The sequence below is a fragment of the Macrotis lagotis genome, chromosome 4, assembly GCF_037893015.1.
Source record: "Macrotis lagotis isolate mMagLag1 chromosome 4, bilby.v1.9.chrom.fasta, whole genome shotgun sequence".
In the NCBI taxonomy this organism is placed as follows: domain Eukaryota; kingdom Metazoa; phylum Chordata; class Mammalia; order Peramelemorphia; family Peramelidae; genus Macrotis; species Macrotis lagotis.
The window spans coordinates 224306875-224332903 of NC_133661.1; the positions used below are offsets into that span (position 1 = coordinate 224306875).

General features: G+C 35.3%; 1 protein-coding gene across 2 annotated transcripts in view; it reads right to left on the bottom strand.

The window, feature by feature from the left end:
- PRIMA1 (proline rich membrane anchor 1) overlaps positions 1-26029 on the bottom strand; it is a 132779-nt gene that overhangs the window by 97306 nt on the left and 9444 nt on the right. Inside the window, exon 3 of one of the 2 annotated variants that reach the window (XM_074235472.1) lies at positions 3343-3408. The exons of the other annotated variant lie outside the window; for it this stretch is intronic. Coding sequence (XP_074091573.1) covers positions 3343-3408 — 66 coding nt within the window. The remainder of the gene's footprint in view (positions 1-3342; positions 3409-26029) is intronic. 2 annotated transcript variants of the gene reach the window in all.

The window sequence follows — 26029 nt, forward strand, 5'->3', positions numbered from 1 at the left end:
TGGAAACAAAGTAGAAAACCTGAAGTATAGCTTATTGTTCAGTCATTTTTAGTCATGTCTGACTCTTGATGACTCCATTGTGGGTTTTCTTGACAAAGGTACTGAGTGGTTTGTCATTTCCTTCCCCAGACCATTTTCCAAATGAGGAAACTGAGGCATTGACTGAGCTAGTGTTTGAAGCTGGCTAGATTTGAACTCAGGTCTTCCTGATTCCAAATCCAGAGTGGATCAACTATGCTGTTTAGCTGCTCTAATCCATCAAATGAATAACAGCTAAAAAAAATCATGATTTGTAAAAGTAACAGAATATTACTGTGTTTTAAGAAATTATAAATATGATCAATACAAGGAAACATGAAATGATCTCTGTGAACTAATGCAAAATAAATTAAGTAGAATGATGGAAATAATATAAAATGACTATAATAATATGAATGGATGGAACAATTTCCACAAAACATTTTTTTTTAATCAGTGTTGAGGAATTATAAAGAACAATCTTGACCCCAAAGAAGAAATATAAGAAAATGCATCCCTCATTCCTTCAAAGCATTTCAGAGAAGGAAAAGTACCAAGGAAAGAAGAGAAGGAAGGAAGAAGGACAGGAAACAAAACCTACTATGTTCTAGGCCCCGTGCTAAACAGTTTACAAAAATTATCTAATTGTGATCTTTAAACCAATCTGTTTATTATCTCCATTTTACAATTAAAGAAATTGAGACAGAGAGATGTTAAATGACTTGCTCAGGGTCTACAGTTAGTAAGTGCCTAAGGTAAGGCTTGAGTTTAGATCTTCCTGACTCATGCTCAAAAAGCTATCCCTGCACCATCTTGCTGTAGGGTTCATGAATATGGAACATTATTTTTTTCTATATATATTGATTAGTTTTCTGATTGATTTTCTTTTTTAAAAAAGTTGATTCTTATATGAGATGATTCCCTAGGAGGGGTTAAGGCATAAGTTAACAGAATAAAATTGTTATATAAAAATAAGAGGTATTGATTAAAATTAATTATAAACATTAAAAATTCAATTTTATAAAAATTGTATGGAATGAGAATGAACCATAGAAAATATTAATTATTTTTTAATTCCGTAGTCTGTAATAATTATAAATATAGACTTTTCAGGATTATAGAACGTCTTGACAGGTCCCTTGGTTCAACTCCAAATATCTGGATAACTGTGAACCTGAGTTATGATGGAGGAGGGGCAGCCTCACCCCTATTCAATATCAATAGTGTGCAGTCAACACTATTCGCTTATAAGTCAACAGGTTCTTCCATTGTACTTAACTTGAACATGTTATTCTCAGACAGTCAGGTTGGAGTGACAAAGACCATTTAGTAGGAATTAATTCATAACCACAAACACCATTTCTCTGCCATCATCTGGGAACTCTGTAGAGGAGTAATTTTTAATTTGATTTTAAATATCACATGGGTAATAGGATGGTAAAAAGCTTCAGTTCTCATGAGAATTATAAGATGATCTTCTATTGCTTTCTGTGATTGGCCTGCCCACTTTTACTTTCACCTGAGGACCTACCATATTGCTAAGCTTCTAGGAGACTGTGCAAAGATGTGCTGGGGTCAACTTGAACCAGATTTCACAAGAGTCAATTGTTAAATTCTCACTGTGAGCATTTATATCTTAGAAATGAGTAAACTCTAAAACATCAGGGTTTGTTTTATTTTGTCAATTGTCTAGATTTAAGAAATTGATGGGGAAAATGTTAATAAATGCAAATTAAGGTTAATAATGGGTTGTGTGTACATTTTTTCAGAGTCAATTGTTAGATATTTGCCAGCACACATTGAATAATGTTTGTCCATCCTTCTCAAAGAAGAAAAATAGGGCAGCTAAATGGTGCAAAGGATAAAGTAGTGACTTTGGAAGTAGGAGGAGAGGAGTTTGAATCTGACCTTAAATACTTGACACAATAATTAGCTGTGTGACCCTCGGCAAGTTACTTAACTTCACATCCAGGGGCATCTCCAGTCAACCTGATTCCTATCTGGCCACACTGTTGAATATATGCCAATCAACTGATTTAATTAGTACAAAATATATATTGCATGGAAATACCATTGATAAAATAAGAGAGAAGCCAAGACAGTGGTGGTATGACATATCCACTCAAAAAGGGGGAGCAGATTTCTCTCCTTTACCACAAGAATGCCATGCCTTATTCTAACAATGCCACTGTTGCAAGACATATTCCCTATTTTGTTTGTAATAGTCAATTACAAAGACATAAAAGTGGCAGTGGTAGAGGCTGGAAAAGGCATTGGATTAATGTTCTGAAGGTGTGGCTTAGTGTCTCATTTGTTCTGCCTCTTAGGCTTTGTAACCTCAGAAAAGTCTCTATTTCTCTGGCCATCAGTTTCTTCATTTGTAATAGTTGAACTAGATGATCTCAAAGGTTACTTCTGGACTTTATAGGTGGAGCCAATGGTGGTGTGATGCTAGCAGACCCTCAGAACTTACCCTAAAATAATTTTAAATAAAGCTACAGTGAAACATAGACCTTAAAGCTACAGCAAAACACTCTCTCAGCTCAAGATATTGTGAAGGATCTTTAGTAGGGCTCTTCAGAGGTAAAGAGGAAGTATAGCCCAGTGTAAGCAGGAGAGCCAGAAAGCAAGCAGGAGGCTATTAGCCACAGTACAGTTCTGGTCCAGGCTCAGCAAACCAGCTAGATGACAGGCCAAACAGTGAAGGTCTGAACCCCCAGGCAAAGTCCAAGCCTTGGGAACATTAGGGCAACAGATGGGATTGAGTTGGGAAAAACTTGCATAGGAAAAAAAACTTGGCATAAAGGAGGAAACAAACCTTTGCATAGGCAACATTTGGGCTATATAGATAAACCAGAGATCCAGTCCCAAAACAAAAAAAAAAAAAAATTGGGACTAAATTCTCTCTACCCCAGGAGCAGAGTTCAACTATCAAAATGAGCAAAAAAAAAAAAAAAAACAAACCCAAAAAACAAAGCTAACCACAGAAAGTTACTATTCAGATAGGAATGATAAAAATGCCATCTCAGAAGAGAGCAGTGACAAATTGCCTACATGGGAAGCCTCAAAAGAGTTTAAGAATTGGACTCAAATCCAAAACTTCATGGAAGAGCTCAAAAAGGATTTTAAAAATTAAAGATTAGAGGAAAAATAAAAATATAAAAAAGAAATGAGAGTCATTCAGATTTATGAAAATTTGACTGAAGAAATCAACTCTGTAAAAAGTAAAAATGAACAACTGGAAAAAGGATGTAACTCATGTAAAACTAAAATTGATCAACTAGAAAAGGAAACACAAAAGCTAACTGAAGAAAATAAACTTACAAAAATTAGATTTGGAAAGTAATGACTCCATGAAACACCAAGACTCCATCCAACAAAACCAAAGGGCTGAAAAAAAAAAAAAGAAGAAAACATAAAATACCTCTTAGGAAAAACAAACTACCTGGAAAATAGATCCAGGAGAGACAATTTATGAATTGGTCAATTTGAAAGCCTAGATCAAAAAAAGAGCTTGGATCTTTCAGAAAATTATCATGGAAAATTGCCCTAAATAGATGAAGTGATCTTGGATTATTCCATGCTTTAGTTAACAAGGGTTGTAGTGCTGTAGTTGTAGTACTACAGGAATAGTAAGAGACCGGGTACTGAGAGGCACTGGATATAAATAGATCATGAAGCTATTTTGTTTTACTTGATATTTTAGCCTCAATTAGAGAGAGAGTACACTTAGAGGAGAAGGATATAAATGATTCATGGAATGATTTTTGTTTTATGTGATACTTTAGCTCATGAGGATTGTATGTCCATAGAGTTCTTGAAAAGCACATATAAAGAGGTAGTATAAATTGATTGTAATTTGATGTTATTTATGACACTTGAGAAATATATTTCTAATGAGACAGAAGGGGGAGTGTAGTTAATGACTATGAGGTAATGTTGCTTATCAAGCAATCAATAAAACAATGAATCAACCATTGTGAAAGGTATTTCTCTCAGTACAGATAAAAGAAGTATATTTTGAAAGAAGGATTATAGGTACAAAACAAGATGAAAACAAGAAAGACATGAAAAAGAAGGATTATATGAGGAGAAGGCTAGGCATTACAGGATAAACAGTATCACATGAAGAGGCACAAATGATAGTAGAGGGAAAGAAAGGCGTTTGTGAACACTGAGTAAATCCTATTCTCAACAGATCTGGTCCAAAGAGGGAATAACATACATTCCCAAGTGAATTTGAGTGAATTTAAAGGAAGGAAAAGAGAAGAAGGGTTAAAGTAAAAGAAAAATTAAAGTTAAAGTTAAAAAGAAAGGTATAAAGAGAAAGGGAACAAAACATTGGTGAGGAGGGATAAGGGGATAGGAAAGAGAAAAAATATAAATGGAGAAAGATAGAATGGGAGGAAATACAGAATTAGTCATCTTAACAGGAAATGTGAATTGCATGAACTCTCCTACAAAATGGAAGCAGATAGTAGAATAGATTAAAAATCAGAATCCTACAACATGTTGATGACAAGAAACACATTTGAAGTAGAGAGCTACACACAGTGTAAAGGTAAAAAACTACAGCAAAATATAGTATGCTATAAAAAAAATCAGAGATAGTAATCCTGATCTCAACAAAGCAAAATCAAGAATAGATCACATTAAAAGGGATAAGGAAGGAAACAACATCTTCTTAAAAGGAACTGAAGCAATATTATTATTATTAATATATATATATATATATATATATATATATATATATATATACATAAACTAAGTGGTTTAGCATCCAAATTCTTAGAGGAAAAGTTAAATGAATTTCAGGGAGACATGGACAGCAAAACTACAATAATGGGGGACCTAGATCTTCCTCTATTAGAATGAGATAAATTTATCCAAAAAAAAAACCAGTAATGAAGTTAAGAAGGTAAAAAGAATTTTAGAAAACTTAGATGTGCTAGAACTCAGGAGAATATTGAATAGGGATAGAAAGGAATATAAATTTTCTCTGCAGAATATGGCACCTATAGCAATAGTGACCATGTACTAGAGCATAAAAACCTTACAATCAAATGCAGAAAAGGAAAAATATTAAATGAGTCTGTTCAGATCATGATGCAATAAAAATGGAAAGATGAACCTAAAATTAATGGGAAACTACATAATTTAATTTTAAAGAATGAATGGATCAAACAACAAATCACAGAAATAATCAAGAATTTCATCCAAAACAATGTCAACAGTGAGACAGCCAAAGCAGTTTTAAGGGGAAATTTTATATCTTTAAATGCCTATATGAATAAAATAGAGAAAGAGGAGATCAATAAATTGGATATACAACTAAAAAAGTTAGAAAAAGAACAAATTAAAAATCCCCAATTAAATACTAAATTAGAAATTCTGAAAATCAAAAGAGAAAATAATAAAATTGGAAGTAGGAAAACCATTTAACTAATAAAACTTGAGAATTGATTTTATGAAAAATCCAATAAAATAGCTAAAACCTTTAATTAATCTGATTTTTAAAAAAAAGAAAGAAAATTACTGGTATCAAAAATGAAAAGGGTGAATTTACCCCCCAATGAGGAGGAAATTAAAGTGATAATTTGGAACTATTCTTCCCAATAAATGACAATAAATTTGATAATTTAAGTGAAATGGAAGAATATTCATAAATATATAAATTACTCAGGTTAACAGAAGAAAAAATAAATTACTTAAATAACCCCATTTCAGAAAAAGAAATTGAAGAAACCATCAATAAATTCCCTAAGAAAAAATCTCTAGGGCTGGATGGATTTATAAGTGAATTCTATGAAACATTTAAGGAACAATTAATTCCAATTCTATATAAACTATATTTAAAAATAGGAGAAGAAGAATTCCTTTTATGACACCAAGGTGCTGCCTATAAACCAGGAAAAGACAAAACAGACAAAGAATATTATAGACCAATCTGTCCAATGTACATTGATGCAAAAATTTAAATAAAATTTTAGGAAAGAGATTACAATAAGTTATTACTAGAATAAAATACCATGATCAGGTAGGGTTTATACCATGTAGGTAAGGAAAACAATCAAAACTAACAGAAATCCTATGATTATTTCAATAGATGCTGAAAAAATCTTTGATAAAATTCATTCCAATTAAAAACACTAGAGAATATAGGCATAATTGAAGGTTTCCTTGAAATAATAAGCAGTACCTATCTAAAAACGAGCAATACCAACATTAGGTCTAAATCTCAAAGAAATCATAAAAACTGGGAAAAGTCTCAATGTTCAAAAATATTTATGGCAGTTCTTTATGTGGTGGTAAAGAATTAGAAATTGAAGGGCTACCCATCAACTGGGGAATGAACAGGTTATGGTATAAGAATATTATGGAGTACTATTGTTTTTAAAGAAATCACGAGTGGTCCAACTTTAGAGAATAACATGAATTGATGTTTAGTAAAGTGAGCAGAACTAAGAGAATAAGAGAACATTTATACACAAACAACAACATTATGAGATGATCAACTATGATGAATGTTGCTCCTCTCAGCAGTTCAGAAATTAAGCACAAACAACCCTGAGAGATTGCTATGGACAATGCCATCCAAATCCGGAGGAAAAAGTGCACACTATGTTCTCTTTTAAAACTTCTTTTATGTTTTCCCTTTCTTATGTTTTTTCTTTCCTTTTAGGAATTAGAACTAGAAGAATCACAATATGACTATTATGGAAATATGTTAAATAGGATTGTATGTGTACTACATTTATCAGACTGTTTGTTGCCACAGGGGTTGGGGGGGAGGGTGGTAGAAAAAATGTGAAACTCATAAATTTGCAAATGGATGAATATTGAGAAACTAACATTGCGTGTAATTGTAAAAGCAAAAAAGAACTTCAATTTTTACAAACGGTCACTTCTAATTCCAATATTTTATGTTCTGTGATTCTGTCATTCTTTCCAGCTCTAGTGGTCTGTTTTCCATAATTCTGGGTTTGCTAATCAATGCTATATGATTTTAATGTGGTAAAAATAGTTTTAGATTTGTAGTCTGAGGACCTAGGTTCAAGTTATGGCTTCTCCAAAGGAACATGGTACAAAAGCAACTCTTAGCTGGGTGAAGTGGGAGAGGGAAAGCCTTGTGTTTCATTCAGCATATGTGAAAGGAGATGTGACTCCTGATGAGCTAAGAGAATGTTTTATGTAACTGTATTTTATACTGTATATAGCAAGGGATAGTACTTAACCTGGTTGCAGAAATCAGTTAAAGAAGGTGACAAAGAAGAGGGAGGAAAAGAGAATTTCTACTAGCTATTTTACTTGAATGGTTTTAATCACATTTTGACAATTGTGGTGGTCTTTTGTGTAACCTGAGTTTGGTGGGCAAGGGCTAAGTTAGTGAATGAGTCTAAGAGATACCTTATGCACTTAAAAGTGATCATGAAAAATAGATTTTCCTTTGAACCTAATTAATTTCCCTAAGACTAGAGATATTTAAAGAACAACTATACATACAATTTTATCTTGACATACATCTTAGAAATCAGAGGGATTTTCCAGCCTCAGAGGTCCTGGATGCTATTTATCCCCCTCTTTCCCCAAATGGGCCCCTGGCAGTGCTGACATGACCCTTCTATTATTGCTCTTAAAGAAAGAAAGGCATACTCATTGAAGATGGGGAGGGCCAGAAAAGATCTCAGATCATATTTATTCATCCCACCCACAGGCCACATCATTATATTTAGAAAATCCATGCACATACATATATTAACAATGGGATTTCAGTTGGAAAAGACTTCAAAGATCTTTCAATCCAACCCCCTCAATTTACAGAAGAGAAAAATGAAGCCAAGAATGAAATAGAAATATTACAGAGGCAGAGAAGTCCAGTTCAAATATATGTCCACTGACTCCAAATCTGACATTTTTTCTACTAAACTATACTTCCCTCCATTTATTGTTCATGCAACTATTTATTTGAGGCACAACTATGGAAAAAAACACATTGTCTCTTTGAGTCTCAGCCTCCTTATCTTTAGAATAAGGATTTTAAAAGATTTGGGCTTCCTTCTTCAATAAGACAGTTATGAGGAAAAGATTTTGCAAACCAAAAAGCAAAAAAAAAGAAGTTTGCTATTCTTATTATTACTTCCTCAAGGTTCAGTTGCATGCATCATCACTTAGTTCTGGAAGGCTAACCCCCTTAATCAGGCTTTGAGGTACAGGCTTGTGGAAGAGTTAAATAGATTTATATGACTCTGGGGTGTGTGTGTGTGTGTGTGTGTGTGTGTGTGTGTGTGTGCATACATGCATGCCTAGTCAGAGAGGATAGGAAGGTAGGAATCTGTGAATAGTCTTACCAAAAGTACTCTTGGCAACCTTGATTTTTCAGGACAAACACGTTCATTTTTAGAAAAATCTTAATCCCAGTGATTCTCCTGGTGAAGTCAAATAGAAGGAAGAGGATAGCTGCTTTGCATCTGACAGCCCACCCAGTGGGCAAAAGCATACAGTACTAAATTTTGGAACTAGGCTAGATCTTGACTGAAAATGGATAATAAGAAACCTCTCTCAGCTTTTTTTTTTTTTAACTTGAGGGGCAGTGTTTAGGGATTCCTTTAGGGATGCTTTGCCCATTTCTAAAGACTGCAATAGTATAATCAGAAGATTAGTGTATGGAAAAACTCAGTACTATTTGTGTTTCTTCTCTCAACAGCCAAATGATGGTAAACAGACAGCTACTGGCTTTAATAAGCCAAATGCAACACATGAGCAGGAAATTCAACCAAATACAATTCATCATAACTATATTCTAAAAAAAAAACAGGTTTGAGGAACAGTTCAAAACATATTCCTCTATAAAAATACTGTGAAAAGGAACAAAAGAAGACCAAGACATTTCCATGAACTGACAGCAAGGGAGAAAAAGAAAGGAGAAAGACGATGGAGAGTATTTTCAGTTGAGAGATCGAGTGAGTATTCTTATGATGAGTCTCTAAAATTATAGATTTATGCCTGGAAGGAATATTAGAAGTAATACAGCCCAACCCCCTCATTTTTATTATTGTTGTTGTTTATCTTTCCTTCTCAGAGAGGCTCAATGACATCGTGTGGTTGATTGTCTTATCTTGTGTGTGGACTGGATTTAACTGAGGCAGAGGTGTGAAAAGTTATTTGCTTCACTCCTCCAGACCCAGACCCACTGAAGTCCAGTGGTAAAACAAAAGTTAAGAAGACTGGCAATGGCTTGGGATAAAGTGGATGACCCTGGTCTTTCTAAATTAGGGTCTTTCCCAGGTCTCAGTTGTCTCTCTAATTTATTCTAATTCTTTCAAACTCACTTTTGAAGCATTCAAATAACGTGTATTCCAACTCACAAAATATCTCACTCAACTTAAATGCCTGTACTTTCTTGACTCAGCCTCAGCCTCAGCACTTAACTAACAAATCCTGTCCCTGAGACCTAACACTTTCAAATGTGACTAAATAGCTCAATTTTTAAGAATATGGAAGATAACATATGGCTTATTTGGTCCTTAAGGATAACCCCTAGACACAGCATAATTCATTATAAGTTAATTATTTTAGTTGCTACCCATCAAATATCAAATAAAATTTTAACTCCTCAACCTGACACTCAAGGCCTTCTATCCTTTTCTTCTACTCTTTGCCAACACACTGATTGTGGTCTAATAAAACCAAATTACTTCTTGGGTCCTACATTCTTGCTTCTATGTATTTTAACAGCCCTTACCTAGTACCTATGTGTACTAAAATCTTACCCATCTTCTAGGATACCTCCTCCTAAATGAATCTTTCCCTAGGCTACTACCAGGATAGAAGCAATCATTCCCTACTCTGAATTATAAGAATCACTTTGTCCAGCTCTTTCTCAATCCCAGCATATTTCTTCTTTATATAATATGGTTAAATGTTTAATTGCCTTGTCTCCCTTACTAGAAAGTTAGTTCTCTAAGGAGAGGGACCATGGGGTGAAAGACATAGAAGAGATCTTGTGAATTTTTGTGTTCTCCTAAAAATGTGTACTCTCATTTTCTATTTATGTAATCCCCTTTTAACCCATCTTCTAAAGATGGTGAAATCCTTGAGGGCAATGTCTGTCTTATTTAACTTTAGCATATCCCTTGGTGTGGCTTAACACTGTGTATAGGCAATAAATATCTGTTAAGTGACTCAGTCAATGAATCTAGGCATTTCTAGTTCCTATGGAAAATGTCAGCCTCATAATTTTATGAGTTAAGTTCTAGATAAAACCAGTGGTTCATATGTCCTGCATGAATTTGCTTTGCAGATGGAAGAGATATTGGAATGCAGAGAAGAAGCTGTGGCTTTAGCCACATTGGGTGGCTTGGGTTGGGCATATCAGCCATTCTATTTGGGATAGAAGTTATAGTCCTTGATGAGTTCTTTTACTCAATGGTTACTGAATGACTATGATTTACAAGGCACTGGTGGTGGTGGTGGGGGAATAGAGTGCAAAGAGATAAACATGTGTAACAATGAATTCAGGCAACTTATTTCCAATATATTCAAAATGAAAGGGCTGGTCTTCATCAGATATCTTGACCTGATATCTTTGTAAAGAGATTTCAAATGGGGTGGGGGAAGAGGGAAGGTGTGGGGTATCTGTGAAATTGGATGGGAAATATTACATCTTTTTTTATTAACCTTTAATTGAAATTTAGCATTTTCTTCAATAATTTAAAAACATTCATTCTTAGAAAGAATCCACAGCCTTCACCAGTCCACTCAGGGGGTCCATGACATATATAAAAAATTAAGAATCTCTATTCTAGATTATCTCTAGGTTCCTTGTATGGTTCCTTTCTCTCATATCCCTTTCATATCTAAATCTTATTTTACTTTCCTCCTTTTCTTTCTCTCTTCATCCCCCTGCTGACCTTGTTTCTGACCTTCTGGACTTCAAAATCATCCCTCACCTGCTGACTTGACCTCACAACTGGGTCTCATCACTCTGGATCATTTTACCATTCCTAAAGCCTGCTCTCCATGGAGTTCACCTTCTAGAAGACCTATCCCATCTTTCTTCAATTGGTGAGTTCCTCCTGGATCCAACAGTTTATGAAGAAGCCCATGACTGTCTATGTTCATTCTCCTCCTGATCCTGTACCTAACTCTCTAGGCTTCAAAATTATGCCCCCCATCACTTTGGAAATATTCATTTCTTCCTTTTCCCATCTCATCTCAGCTTTTCATCTCCTTTTATGTTATGTTGTCTTTCTCTATTAGAATATAAATTCTTTGCACAGTGATTTTCTTTCTTTTTACTTGTATCCCCAGTAATATCTGGTATACAATAAGTACTTAACAAATTCTCATTTTTTCCTTTCTTTCCTGTAATATCTCTTCATTTTTAGTTCCCTCATTACCTATCACATATCACTTAAAAAACCCAAATTTCCTACTCATATTCATGGAATTTAAAATACCTCACAATAGAATTCAACACACATATTCTAAGGACATATGCACAAATTCTTTTGGATGCTTTAATGGGCAGACAAAAAGATGCCAGCATTTTATAGATTATGGGGGTGCTCCTGTGATTCAAGTTCAAATGGCAAAAGGGTCAGAATTCATGATATTAATTCTACTACTATGTAAGGATTAAAATCAGAAAGAAGTAGGCTCATCATAATGATCATTATCTTTAATGAGTGCAATAAAGCACTCAGCTCAAAAGACCCCATAAGCAACCCACACAATACATTTTTATCCTTAACTCAATAGAACTTTTAAATGCATAAATCAGTTCTCCTCTCTTCAATTAAACTGATATTGTGCCATTTAGAAAACTGCTCTATCGAAACCTTTCTGAAGTTGGGATACTGTTCTTTAATGATTCTGCCTCATGGATTACATCAGGTAGTCTTTCATGTGACTTGGTCATTGCTCATCCTCTTAATATTGCTACATCCACTTCACTTCAAAATCCTGTCATTTCTTTCTTTCAATATCTCTTATTTTGGCCCCACCTTTCCCACATTCACCAAGAAACTCTCTGCCAGACTCTACTTTAAAGATCACAGATTTAGAGATGGGAAAGCCCATAGAAATCATCCACTCCAAACTTCTCTTGCCAAACTTCTGGTTGTCTTGTGTAAGTGATTTAAATTTTCTTTCAGTAACACTATTGATACTATTGAGCATATCTATAGGAAAGTGATTGGGTTGCTGAGGGGTATAGCACCTTCTACTCACTTTCCAAGATCCTGTTAAATACTATAGGGCAGCTATATGGCATGGTGGATAGATTGCAGGACCTGGATTCAGGAAGAATTATACTAACTAGCTTTGTGACCCTGGGCAAGTCACTTAACTCTGCCTCATTTTCTCATCTATAAAATGAGCTGGAGAAGGAAATGGCTAACTACAGTAGTATCTCTACTAAGGATTACTCCAAATTGTGTCAAGGACAGTCAGATACAAGTGAAAAATGACTGAAATGACTGACTGTTCATCATTATCTTCTTCTTGAAGTAATTCCTAATCCCCTGTCCTCAAACTGGAAACAATATTCCCATGCTCTAAAGTAGTCTCCCTCAGGCTTTGCATTTGGAAGAGATAGTGGAATGCAGAGAAGTGTTCCCTCAAGCACTTGGTATTTTCTTGTATTATAGCTACTATCTGTATACTTATCTGCCCTACTAGTCTATAAGTTCTTTGAGAACCAAGGTAATCATTTGAAGGTGTGTGGATAAACTGCAGGTGTTTATCCTAAAGACTTAGGGGACAGTACATGCAATCAATGTTTTCAAATATTTGTCATATTATGAAACAGTGGCAAGTCTGCCATATTTAGATGGAAAGACCCTGGGTTCAGATGCTAACCTTGTCATTTAATATCTGTGTGGCCCAGGCCAAATCACTCTGGGTCTCCATTTCCTCATCTGTAAACTGAGGAAATTGAATGATACAACCTCCACCAGTCCCATTCAGATAGACTGTGAGTGTCAATGTGGATCTAGAGAAAAGAAATGATCTGCTCAAGGTCATGCAGGGAGTATATGTAGGAGTCATGGTTTGAACCCAAAACTTATGTTTTCAATCCTGGTTCTCTTTCTATGCTCTTGTTTTAACTAATGTTACTTTATAAGTGAATAATTTTGGGTTGCTCCTAATCATCTGCTTATATGTGATTTCTCTTAGCAAAAGACAGGATGATTCAATGAGAAGAACACTGGATTCACAGTCAGAAATCCCAGATCCATCCCAGCTTTACTACATTTACCTAGGCAAGTCACTTTTCTGGAACATAGTCGCCATTTATTAAATGTATAATAATAATTATTAAAGCTAGCACTTATATGGCATTTATCATGTTGCTGAGCACTGAGCTAAGTGCTTTAGAAATATTATCACATTTGATTTCATTTGTTCCTCAAAATAACCCTATGAGGTTTATGAGGCAAGTCCTATTATTATTATTTCTGTTTTATAGCTGAGCAACAGAGACTAAGTGACTTGCCCAGGGTCACAGCTAATAAGTTTCTGAGGCTGGATTTGAACTCAGGTCTTCTTGACTACAAGACCAGTGCTCTGTCCACTGGAAATTAAACTCTTCATTCTAGGATGAAAATAGCATGACAATTTAGTCTTCCTTTTGCCTAAGTTTGAGAACTGTATCAAGATTATTATCCTGCAGACTCAGTACCCTAATAGATGAAATATAAATCTCTCTTTAAGGACTCACTAATAAAACTCATGCTCTATCATTAGGCATGCCTGCTATAACCCTTAAATTCTTCATATCAGGGAGACCGTTCATGAATTCCTGTATACAGTATCTTTTTTCTTACATACATTCCCTCTCTGGCCATGGTACTCACTTCTGAGATGGCCTTCCTCCTGCTAATATATTAGCCTTTCCAAATCCTAGCATTTTAAAGGGCCAGAATAATTCTGTCTCCACCACAGAATTTTCCCCGACTACTCTGACCCATATTCCTCTTTATTTTCCCCTAAGGACTTAGAATACTTATGAACTGAATCATATACTCCAATAAACAATTCAATAAATTCAATACAATCCTGTTTAAAAAACCCAGTGCCATGCCAGAAAGCAGAACTACTTCTATTTTAATTGTAGGAAGATTCTGAAGATCACCTGGAAACATAAGGTACAGGCCCTGAGGTCCTTTCTTGAGCTAAGCTGCCAAGCATACAAACTCTCCTGCAGAGAGTACAATTCCAATGACACCGACCACATTGATCAAATGCCAAATGAGTGTTTACCTAAAAGACTATTTTATGGAGAATTAGCACAAGACAATTGCTCACACAGAGGTCAGAAGAAATAGTACAAGGACACTCTTAAGATCTCTCTGAAGAACTGTAGTATTGAGTATGAGATAGCAGACTCTGGTACAGGACCACCTGGCAAATCAAAGAAAAGGCTGTGTCTACTGCAGAATTGCAGTATCACAAAGGAAATGCAAGATATGAAAATCTAGAGGCATCTCCATCCCAAGAGTTAAAAGGGATTCTTTGTACTCAACCTGTAGTACCCCCTTTGGAGCTCATATTGGACTGGTTAGCCACAGTTGAACACACTGCTTTAACCTCAACATCATGATGCTATTGGTCTTCTTCAATTACAAAGCACAAACAATGACAATGATATGTGTAAGGTACTGTACTGGTGACACAAAAATAGATATGACACAGGCTCTATCTTCAAGAAGATTATAATTTAATGGTGAAGAGCAATTATAAGCATAACTGATACAATGTGTAGTGAAATTAATATAAAGAAGAGATCCACAAAACACCCTATGAGAAATTTGAGGCAACAGAGATGATTTTTCTAGGGGAAATAGTATTAGGAAAGGTTTCATAGAGAGGTATTATTGCTATGAACCTTGGAGGAAGGAAAGGAGTTTGGGAAACGTCCAATTTAGACATGGGGAGGTAGAAAGATCAAAAGTAGGGAAATGGGAGGAGTAAGGGTGATAATATAAATGATTTAACAATTTATTAAGTTTCTGCTATGTGCCAGGAACTCTAAGTAGCACTGAAAAAGACAAAAACCAATTGGTTCCTGCTGTAGTGGAGAGAAATAATATGTACACAGATAAGTAAATACAAATTAAATACAAAGTAATTTCATGAAGTCAGAATACTATAGAAGTTGGGAAAAGTCTTCATATAAGAGGTAGTATGAGCTAGAAGGGAGTTGGAGGTTCTAAGAAGAGAGGCACAGATGAAGAGGAAAAGCATTTTGGGCATGGGAGAACACCCTTCAAAGATACAGAGGCAGGCAATGGACTAACACATTATAAAGAACAGAAAGTAAGTGAATTTGGCTGGAATACAGAAAGTATGGAGGACTAGAATGTGAAATGCTTTAGAAAGACAGGTTGGAGTGTATGAACACAGGCTTTCAATGCCAAAGAGAGGAATTATATTTTAACCTAGATACAGGATACCATTGAAGCTTCTCAAGCAGAGGAATGACACATTCACATAGATGCCTTCAGAATATCAATCTGGAAGCTGTCTGGAGGATAGAGTAGAAGCATCCTAATGATTGGCAAACCAATCACGAGACTATTTCAATAGTTTAGGCAAGAAATAACGAGTGTCTAAATGAAGGTGGTTGCGGTGAAAGTGGAAAGGGGTCAGATGTGAGAGATGCAGTGAAGGTCGAATTGATGAGACTTAGTAACTAATTAGATATGGTAAGTGAAGGAAAATAAAACGTTAAGGATTAATTCAAAGTTTCAAATATGAAAAACTGGCAAGAAGTAAATGACAAAATAGGGAAACAGGAAGATGGGGAGTTTCAGGAAAATTATAATGAATCAGGTTTGAGATACTTATAAAGCATATATAGACTAGAAGGCAATTGAAAGATGGGGGTTGTATATGGAAATCTGCATTGAAATGATCACTGAAGTCATGGGAACTGATGAGAACTCCAAAGAAGAGTGTAGGGAGAGAAGATCCAAAAACAGAACCTAGTCATACAGTAATGTCAAGAAAACCCGTAGAACCAAGTGTCCAAGAGGAACCCTCAGATGTGTCATATAGATAAAAGAGACCAGGGATAGGAACTAGATCTATAATTGCATTCATTGATCACTGACCTCAAAGGTAAGGAAATTCCCTCTACCAATGCAAGTTAGTGCCTTCTCTAAAATGTATAGAACAAATACAAATAAAGAGACTGTTGATTTGCAATAAGAGGGTCATTGATGACTCTAGAAAATCAGTCAAAAGTTATTGGAGTAAGAGTTGTGAACAGTTCTTTTAATGTTTCCTGTGTTCCTGTTTTCCCAATAAGATTGGGAATAAGGGATTTTATTTTCAAAGTTTATTATATTTTCCAAAAATGCTAAATCAGGTTTGAATATAAAATTATAATAGTGGAATAATCACTGGACTAAGAATGAGAAGAAATGGGTTTGAATCTTAGTTCTGCCACTTACTAGTTAGTTGTACGTTTATAGCAATTAATCTTGCCTCTCATAGCTTCATTTCCCTCAACTATAAGAGGGGAATAATCCTATATGTATTATCTATTTTATAATCTTGTCATGCATGGGGATGAAATGAGAAAAAAGGGAATAAAGTACTTCATAAACTTTTATGTGTTGCATAAATAAATGTAAGCTATTAATGTTATCTACATTTCATCCTTTCTTAATGGCATCTTCAATTATTCTCTATCTAACAGGAAAAAAATTAATTTCCTTGAACCTAGTACCATCTAAAGCTACTGAGGCATCTCTCCTAAACATCTTACTGTCACCTTCTACACAAGTCCTAAACTCACAGGTTCGCTTTTTCCTGAAACTTTATTCCTTCTTTTCTTGACCTAGCTCTGTCAATATTGCCTCCAGTCATGGCAATTGAGGCTTATAATGTTGGAGTTATACTGAAATACTCCTAGGTCCACATCCATCCAAACAACCAGAGATGCTCTCCCAACTACCTCTGTAAAGATAGTTTTCAGCATACATCTTTTTTATAAGATTCTGAGTTCCACATTTTTCTACTGACCTCCCTTCCCTTCCTCCTTTCCATGACAAGTGATCTGACATAGGTTATATATGTACAAGTGTCTAACATATTATAATATCAGTCAATATAACATACTTTTAAGTTTAACCTACATTATTAAAATTTTCCCTATCACTTTATTTAGTCCAGAGTCTAGGTGAAAATCTAGACAATTAACAAAACAATAAATCTATCCTTAATTTGTAAAGGGAAAGGATGGGAAGGATTTAGTACCTTCTATGTACTAAGAACTTTTAACAAATATCTCATATGTGAGATATGTTATAATATTTGATCCTCACAACAATCCTGGGAGGAAGAAACTCATTTATTCCCATTTTACAGTTAAGAAAATTAAAACAAATAGAGACTAAGTGATTTCCCCAGGGTCATGTAGCTAATAAGTGTCTGAGGGCAAATTTGAACTTAAGTCTTCCTGACTCCTGACCTGATACTCTATCCACTGTGCCATAACTGCTTTTCACTGATTTCTTCTGTTTACTGATTTCCAAGATATAAATACTCATGCCAGAAATTTAACAAACACCTCTGAAATCCAGTAGGAGATAGCCCCAGCATACACCTACATTCTGTTCATATAACAATGAAAATCAGTGGAGAAAAAAATTTTAGAGAAAGTTTGTGAGGGATCCTATACATATCTAAAGATAAAGCTGGATCCAAACTAAGAAATGGATGAAAAAAATGGAAAAGATCTGGAAAATTGTTACCCAAAAAATTATTTTCTTTTAAACCATAAAAGAAAATTAGAGCCTTCAGATTTGGATTCTAACACTGCAGTTCAAGATTGCTGCAATCAAAAGAGGAAATAGCACTGAAAGAAAGATAGGAAAAGCAACTAGACCATGATTACACAGAGTAGCTCCATGAAGGAATCAATATTATTTTGAGGGCACTGAGGGATCAATTCCAAGGTTTTAAAGGAGAGAAAGATACCAAAACAATAGGAGAAAAAGTACCATGCCTCAGTTCTACCAAGAGCAAAGGGTAGCAGGAAGAAAATCAATAATTAATGGCCAATTTTCATAATTGTACATCTAAACAAAAATTTTATGAGAATAATCTATATTTGCATCTTGGTTATCCTTGATAAAGTTGTAAAAAGAAATTGGCAGCCCTCTATAAGTGAGGTTCATTGATAGATAACATATTTATAGTAATATACCTGCTTAAAAATTATAGAGAATACAAGATCTTACTGTGCTTATTGTTTAATGACTATAAAAAATACATTCAATAGACAAAAATGGTACCAATAAAGATATTCCTATGATCATGTTAATGCAAGATTCCTTGAAAGATCTAACTGGTTCCACAACCTTCTGACTATGAATTGTCAAGAAAAGATAAAAAAGGGAGTTACACATGCACACACACACACACACACACACACACACATACACATACATATACCAAAAGTAATTTTCACTATCATGGGTGATGCACAGTAAAGAACTCAAATGAATAGGGATTTTTAATAGCTGGTGAGATCCCTCGAATATTATTGTTTACAAGTGTCAATGACTATATTAAACTTGGAGTGAACAAAATCTATTAAATGAAATTGATGCTCACCCAAAAGAAATTAACCTATTTGCTATCAGGAAAAGCTGAATTAATGAAAAAGACAATTATCCTGTTCATGGTTTGCAGCTGTTTAGAGAATCTATACCACTAATTCACAGAGAGCAGACTGGATAACATTTGGGAAATCATATAATACTTCCAATGACTTTAAGATTTTTTACCTGAAATAGAAATCAAACTTTGTAACATACTAAAATCTCTATAGAGTTAGAGTTAATATGATTTAGGGTAGCTAGATGGTGCAGTGAATAGAGCACCAGCCCTGGAGACAGTCAAAAGGACCTGGGTTCGAATCCAACATCAGACATTTAATAATTATTTAGCTGTGTGAACTTGGGCAAGTCACTTGACCGCATTGCCTTGCAAAAACCAAAAAAAAGTTAATATGACTGAACATGTACAATCCATATCAGATTACTTGATCTTATGGGGAGAAACTCATTTATTCCTATTTTTTATTTATTTATTTATTCCTATTTATTTATTCCTATTTATTCCTATTGCCCAGGGTCATAGAACAGAGATAGGAAAATGTGGAACCCAAAAGCTTATAAAAAGATGGATGTTGAAAACTAATTTTGCATATAATTTTTAAAATAAAATAACATTTTAAAAAAAGAATTGTAGTTAGGAACTATACAAAAGGCAAAGGAAAGATGCACAGTGGGTACAATAAGGTTGCAACATAGTACAAATGAGGAATCACATTGGAACAGTAGCATAAAGGATTTCATTAAAGAGCTATATAGGTAGGAGAAAAATGGAGGAGTATTTGTGGCAAGAATGAGGGATAATACGCTCACACTCCATTTGTATATAAATAATGGCAAAGGAAGGAGACGGTACCCAATAGATTGGTTGGACCCCTGTGTGAGAAATATGGGAAGAAACCGCCAAGAGTTACACAGGATGGACAACTATTGACAGATTGCAATCTTCATTAACAGAGAAAGTATCCATATCACTGAAAATACAAATTGTTTGAAGTATTGAAACCTTAAGTACAAGTGTTGTGTTTTATGAATATGAACTGATAGCATATTTGGTTGATATTTCTTTCAAAAGCATTAGAAGGATCAACCCATCTGCCAGAGTAGATATATAATAGAGAAGAAATATAATACATTTGTTTAATAAAAGGCACAAAATAACAAGGTTTCCAGGAAACAAATGGCATCTTCATTACTAACCTTGTTATGTTCCAATACTCTCTTTTGGATTTACTAAATCTCACCTTGGATTTAATGTTCAAGGGAACCTAAGAACTTATCTAGTCCAGGAGCTGTTAACCTGAAATCTGTGGAAAGATTTTTAAGGGGTAATATGGGGGAAATATAAATTTTAATTTTCACTAACTTTTTCTCCTTTGTAATCCTTTGTTTTTATTTTATGAATTTCAAAAACTTATTCTGAGAAGGGGCCCTTAGACTACATCAGACTTCCAAAGGGATTTAAATCACAAAAATGGTCAAGAATTCCTTATCTATTTCAGTTCCCTCTTATTATAGATCAGGAAATTGATGGTCAATGTCTTGTTCAAAGTAATACAGATGGTAACAGGTCTGAGATTTGAACCAGGATCTTTTCATTCAAGGGGCAGGTAGGTGATGTCATAGTGAACAGACCACTGGGTCAGAGATCAGATCTGAATTCAGACACATACTAGGCAGGTCACTTAATTCAGTTCAGATGAGTTATAAGGTGTAACTTAACAAAGTTTCAGACACAAAGAGTCAGACAAAGAGTCAGACACAAAGAGTCAGACTCAACTTCTCATTCAAAATCAGTGCAATTTTAATCCAATTTAGTCAACATTAATTCAGCACTAAAAACACATAAGATACACTGATATACAGGGCAAAGACTTTGCTTTACAAAGGCTTATAATTTCATATTGTTATAAAACATGCACGCTCTCTCTCTCTCTCTCTCTCTCTCTCTCTCTCTCTCTCTCTCTCTCTCCCCCCCCCCCTCCTGTTGGCAGATGAGAAAAGGCCACAGGAGTACAGTTATCCCTTCCACAAAAAAATTTTCCCCATCACAGTTTTGGTATATCAGAAGTTGGCATAAGAATTCTTATTCTTGGGGGGAAATTTTGCATAAGCCACAGATGACTCAGGAAAGCCAGCAGACAACAGAGAAATAGTTTAGGAACTCAGAAATGTAGGATTGTTATAAAAATGTATTTTGGTAGACTGGCATCATATGAGAAAAGGCTAAGTTCTTGTATTATTTCTTAATGGAAAATGAAGGTTGAAGGGTTTACCCCTATGGATTTTATTTGGATTTCCAGATCTCAAGGATACCCCACACCTAGCCCCTGCTTTGTGGAAGAGATAGCTGTATAAACATTCAAGAAACCGTGAATACAGAGTTGAGTGCACCCCTCTGTTCTTCTGTATCCCTGTCCTGGTTACTAAATAATGAATCTACATTTCCCTGTTCATGAATCCCCTTCCATGAGACTCCTGCCTACCTCCTGGGTTAATTCTAGACAAGCTCCGTTGGGGGTGACAACTTTCAAAAGGCCTTGTACAGTTAATAACAAATGACTATATAAATAAGGTTGGCTCTGCCCTTTATACAATCCTCCTTCTGAAAGTACAGAGATGTCATTCAGGGCTGGGTGCAGCTCGAAGTCATTTCATGGTACCAGCTCGACATTACAGTCACACAACAGCACAATGAAGGGGAGTCAGGAATTCTATTCCTGTCACTAGCACCGCCTCACAGAGTACCCTTAGAGAAGTCACTTAACCTCTGCGTGTTTGAGCATTTTCTGTGTATAAAAGCGGACATAGCATGAGGAAAAGAAAAGAATCTATAAAAGGGCCTTGAACTTCCTAGAGGAGTGCATTATCAAAATGTAAGCATTTCCCCCTCTTCCTCCTTACTCTACTGGCATCACAGAGAAGTTGGTTATTTTTGTCTGGAGCAAATTATGAGGCAGGTTCTGAAAAATGATGCGTGTACTAGCTTTCCCTGGGGAATGAGGGGTGTTCATGCAGTGACTTCCACTACATGGCTTTCTAAATACACATCATTTATACTCTTTTTGAAGAAGCTGAAAATAATTAGTGGCATTTTAAAAAGCAAACAAAACCCTGAATCCAGGAGTCTACGTTTACATTTTCTGTCCTCAGACAATACTTGGAAAAGATCCTCTGCCTTTACCCTACAGTTTAGTCAGCCAGTCAACAAACATTTATAAAGTGCCAGACACTGTGTTAAGTCCTGGGGATATAGTGTCTGTTTTCAAGGAACTTATAACCATCATAGCCCAGCAGCAGCAGCAGCAGCCTCATCATGGCTAATATTTGTAATAGTACTTACTATTGTGCTTAGTGCATTATTATCTAATAATAAAACTTATTTCAATAAACCTGAGAAGTAAGTGTTTCTATTTTCTTCATTTTCCAGATAAGGAAACTGAGACAAATAGGGATTAAATGATTTAACCAAGGTCACACAACAAACAAATAAAGCTGGATTTGAACTTGGGTCCTCCTGATTCTAGGCCCAGCATGCTAGTACTCTAGTCTACCCCAAAATTTTCTCATTTGCATCTGCTATTACAACCTGCATTTTATAGATGAAGAAAGTGAGGTAAACAGAAGTGAAGTGACTTGCCCAGGCTCACATTACTAGTCAGTGAGTCAGTGTCTGAGGCTGGATTTGAGCTTAAGACTGCTAAGTCCAGACCTAGTGTTCTAACCCAGCTGTCTCATAATTTCCTCATTTGAACCTCATGACAACTCTGCAAGGTAGGTATTATTATTAGACTCATTTTACAGATGAGGAAACTAAGGTAAACAGAGAGGAAGTGACTTGTCCAAAGTCACACTGCTAGTCAATGCTTGAGGCTAGATTTAAACTTCAGTCTCACTGACTCCAGATAAAGAGCACTAATCCCTATGCTACCTAGATGGTCCATAACAATAACCAGCTTCAGGAGCACACCCCATATATACACATTTCTGTGGACTCAAAAACACTGCAGGCATTGCTTTTGGAGTAGGTTGTTATTACCAGAACTTCAAGATCTAAACTTTGGTCTTTTCTTTAGTATTCACTGTATCTGTATTACCTTGGGCAAGTCACTCTGGCTATAGCCTAAAGTCCCTCCCTTTCTATCCTAAAGATCTATTATCTATGCCTTTCAATAGCATTAAACACATTGGAGATTGGTTTCAATCCTTTAAGGGGTCTATTTAAAGCACATAGGAACTTCTAATAGAGTGCTCATTAACTATGATGCTTAACAATGAATATCACATGAACTAAACTTAAATAATAGTGTACATAGAAGGCTAGTTGGCTCATGAATTGGTCTTTTACCTCCCAAGAAAAAGGTTCAGATTATAATTCTAACCTGCCTTAAATCTAGTCATTCTTTCTCATAAAATGCATTGACTCAGAATCAACCTACCACTCTCTACCTAGTTATATTAACTATTCACTGAACATTAGTCTGTACTTGGTCATAAGCAGGTAGGCTCTATTTTACTCATTCCAAATATTTGAAACTACACAGTAGATCTTCAGGAGCAACAGAAAATTCTGAATAATTAATGATTCCATACAGCATTGGGGGGGGCGGGGTCAGCCTCTTGTCAGCACAGTTGTTGGCCTTCTTCAAGAATTCTCATCTCTTTATCAGCAGTAAGTGTCTAAGATTGGATTTGAACTCCAATCCTCCTGAACCCATTTCAAATCCAATCTTAGATACTTACTAGCTATGTAACCCTGGACAAGTCACTTAACCCTGATGACCTCAGTTTCCTCATCCTTCAAATGAGTTGGAGAATAAAGTGGCAAACCACTTAAGTATCTTTGCCAAGAAAACCCTAAATAAGGTCAAGGAGAATTGGACGTGGCTGAAACAACTCAACAACAGTCCTCTTTCCCTAGCATCATGTTTCTACTTAGAATAAAGACACTTAAGGAAGCAACAAAAACTCCTACTCTAGGTGCAAGTGTGGGTACATCATAGCTGCTATTCAATTAACCTGGAGAGGTGTTAGACTTAGAGAACAGAATGAAACACACACACACACACACACATATATATAAAATATACACTTGTATATAAGTATGCACACAAACGTGTGTTTTATATAGTCAATGAGGGGATTTGCTTTACTTGTTATGAGGAAATTTTTCTTTTTTCTGTTTTTTTTCAGTGAAATAAGGGTGGATTTCTATTAATTTTTTTCATTAAAAATACTGGTTAAGGGATCATTGAGAGGTTAGGAAGTAAAGGGAATATGAATTTATGTAGCATCAATCTTTTGCCAAGCACAATATTTACAAATATTATTTCACTTACTCATCATAACAACCCTGTGAGATAGGTACTGTTATTGTTCCTAATTTACTTTTGAGATCTTCTTGACTCCAGGCCCAGCACTCTATCTACTGGTTCACCCACCTTCCTCAAGATATTGATATTGCCTGTACTCTCAGATAAAGTCACTTATTTATACAGTAGTTGTTATTAATTAAGGCCCCTTAATAGTACAGTAGCATTATTAGTTTTGTTTGTTTTGTTTTGTTATAAGAGGTTTCTCTCATAGTAGGAGTGGGTACAATCTATAAATACTTGTAAGGTCAACACAAAACATATACTTGGAAGGAAAAAATACAACTAATAAATCAATTTTAATGAAGAATAAACTATTGGGCTGCCAAAGGAAAGTGATATTTCACTATGGTAATGGTAATGATCTCATGATAACTTAGCTAGGATTTATTTTTTTAATGGATTGCTGAAATTGCTGGCACTCTTGTTTTCATCATTTCACATCATTTTCTTATTTCTGTTAATGTTATCACTATTCTCCCAGGCACCCAGGCTTGAAATTATAATGTAATATTTTATCGCTCCCTCTCCATCATCCTACATATACCATCAATGACCAAACTATATTTTTCTTACTTCCTTGTCTTCCACCACCCAAGTGAAGGCTGCTAGTAGTTCTCACTTGAATTTAATTCAGCAAATATTAGACACATGATGCATGTGTATCAGTGTACATATAGGAACACATACCATATGTATATATGCATGACCATTCACACATACATACATACATACATACATACATACATGTCACTGGATTATGCACTGGAGATACAAAGAAAATATTAACTAGACCACCCCTTCAGGATTAAGGAGGTGATATTCTGCTCTAATCAGACCACAACTGGATCATTGTGTTTGTTTATAAGCACCACATTTCAAAGGGACATTAACTTTTTAAAAAATTAATGTTAAAATTGTTTTTACACATAACTGAGAAAAATGAAATGTTATTCCAGAAAAAAAGAACATTAATAAGCCAGAGGACATCCAAAGGAAGGAAATAATTTCCTTGGTGAATGGCAAAAAGTCTTAAATCCAAGACATATGAGAATCCTGTAGTAACTAGGAGGCTCAAGGGGAACAGGATAGCTGTCTTCAAATATATTTGCAAAAATATTTGGAAGAAGGATTAGACTTTTTTTCATTTGGCTCTTCATGTCAGAACTAAGAGCAATGGTAAATATTGCAAAGAAGCAATTTTAGGTTTGATATGAGAAAAAGCTTCTTTACAATTAAAATTATCCAAAAGTGAAATGAAAGAAATGAGTTACTCATCATAAGAGGTCTTCTGCCAAAACTTGCACTACTACTTGTTAGGTATGTCATCAACAAGATTCTGTTTTTGGAGATGAGTTGAACTAGATGACTACTGAGGTTCCTTCCAATTCTGAAATTTGGTGATTATGAATCTTCCTTGAGGACAAGCACTCCATCATTCACCCTTCTACCATACTAATTGCCTAAAAAAGTTCTTGGTGTACCTACATAGAGGATGCTATGTAAATGTTGAATTGCTACCACTCACTACTGACAATTTTATGAGTCTATACTGAGTTCATGATACATGGCTAGTCCCTGGAAATACAGAGGGGTAGAAGACATGATCTCTGTCCTTGCCCTAACAGGGGAGGTGGGAAGTGTCAATACAAGGTAGCATAGGCTACAGGTCAAATGAGTAGGTAGGATGGATAGTTTCTGTCTATGTTCAGAAATGGGAATGAGGGACGGCTAGGTAGCACAGTGGATAAAGCACTGGCCCTGGAGTCAGGAGTACCTGGGTTCAAATCCGGTATCAGACACTTAATAATTACCTAGCTGTGTGGCCTTGGGCAAGCCACTTAACCCCATTTGCCTTGCCAAAAAAAAAAAAACCCTAAAAAAACCCCCAAAACAAAACAGAAATGGGAATGAGATTGGAGGACTGTGGAATCAGAGAAAACCTCATGAAAGGTGTAGGACTTCAGCTGATACCACCTGAAGCAGAGGTAGAGCCTAGCTAAATGG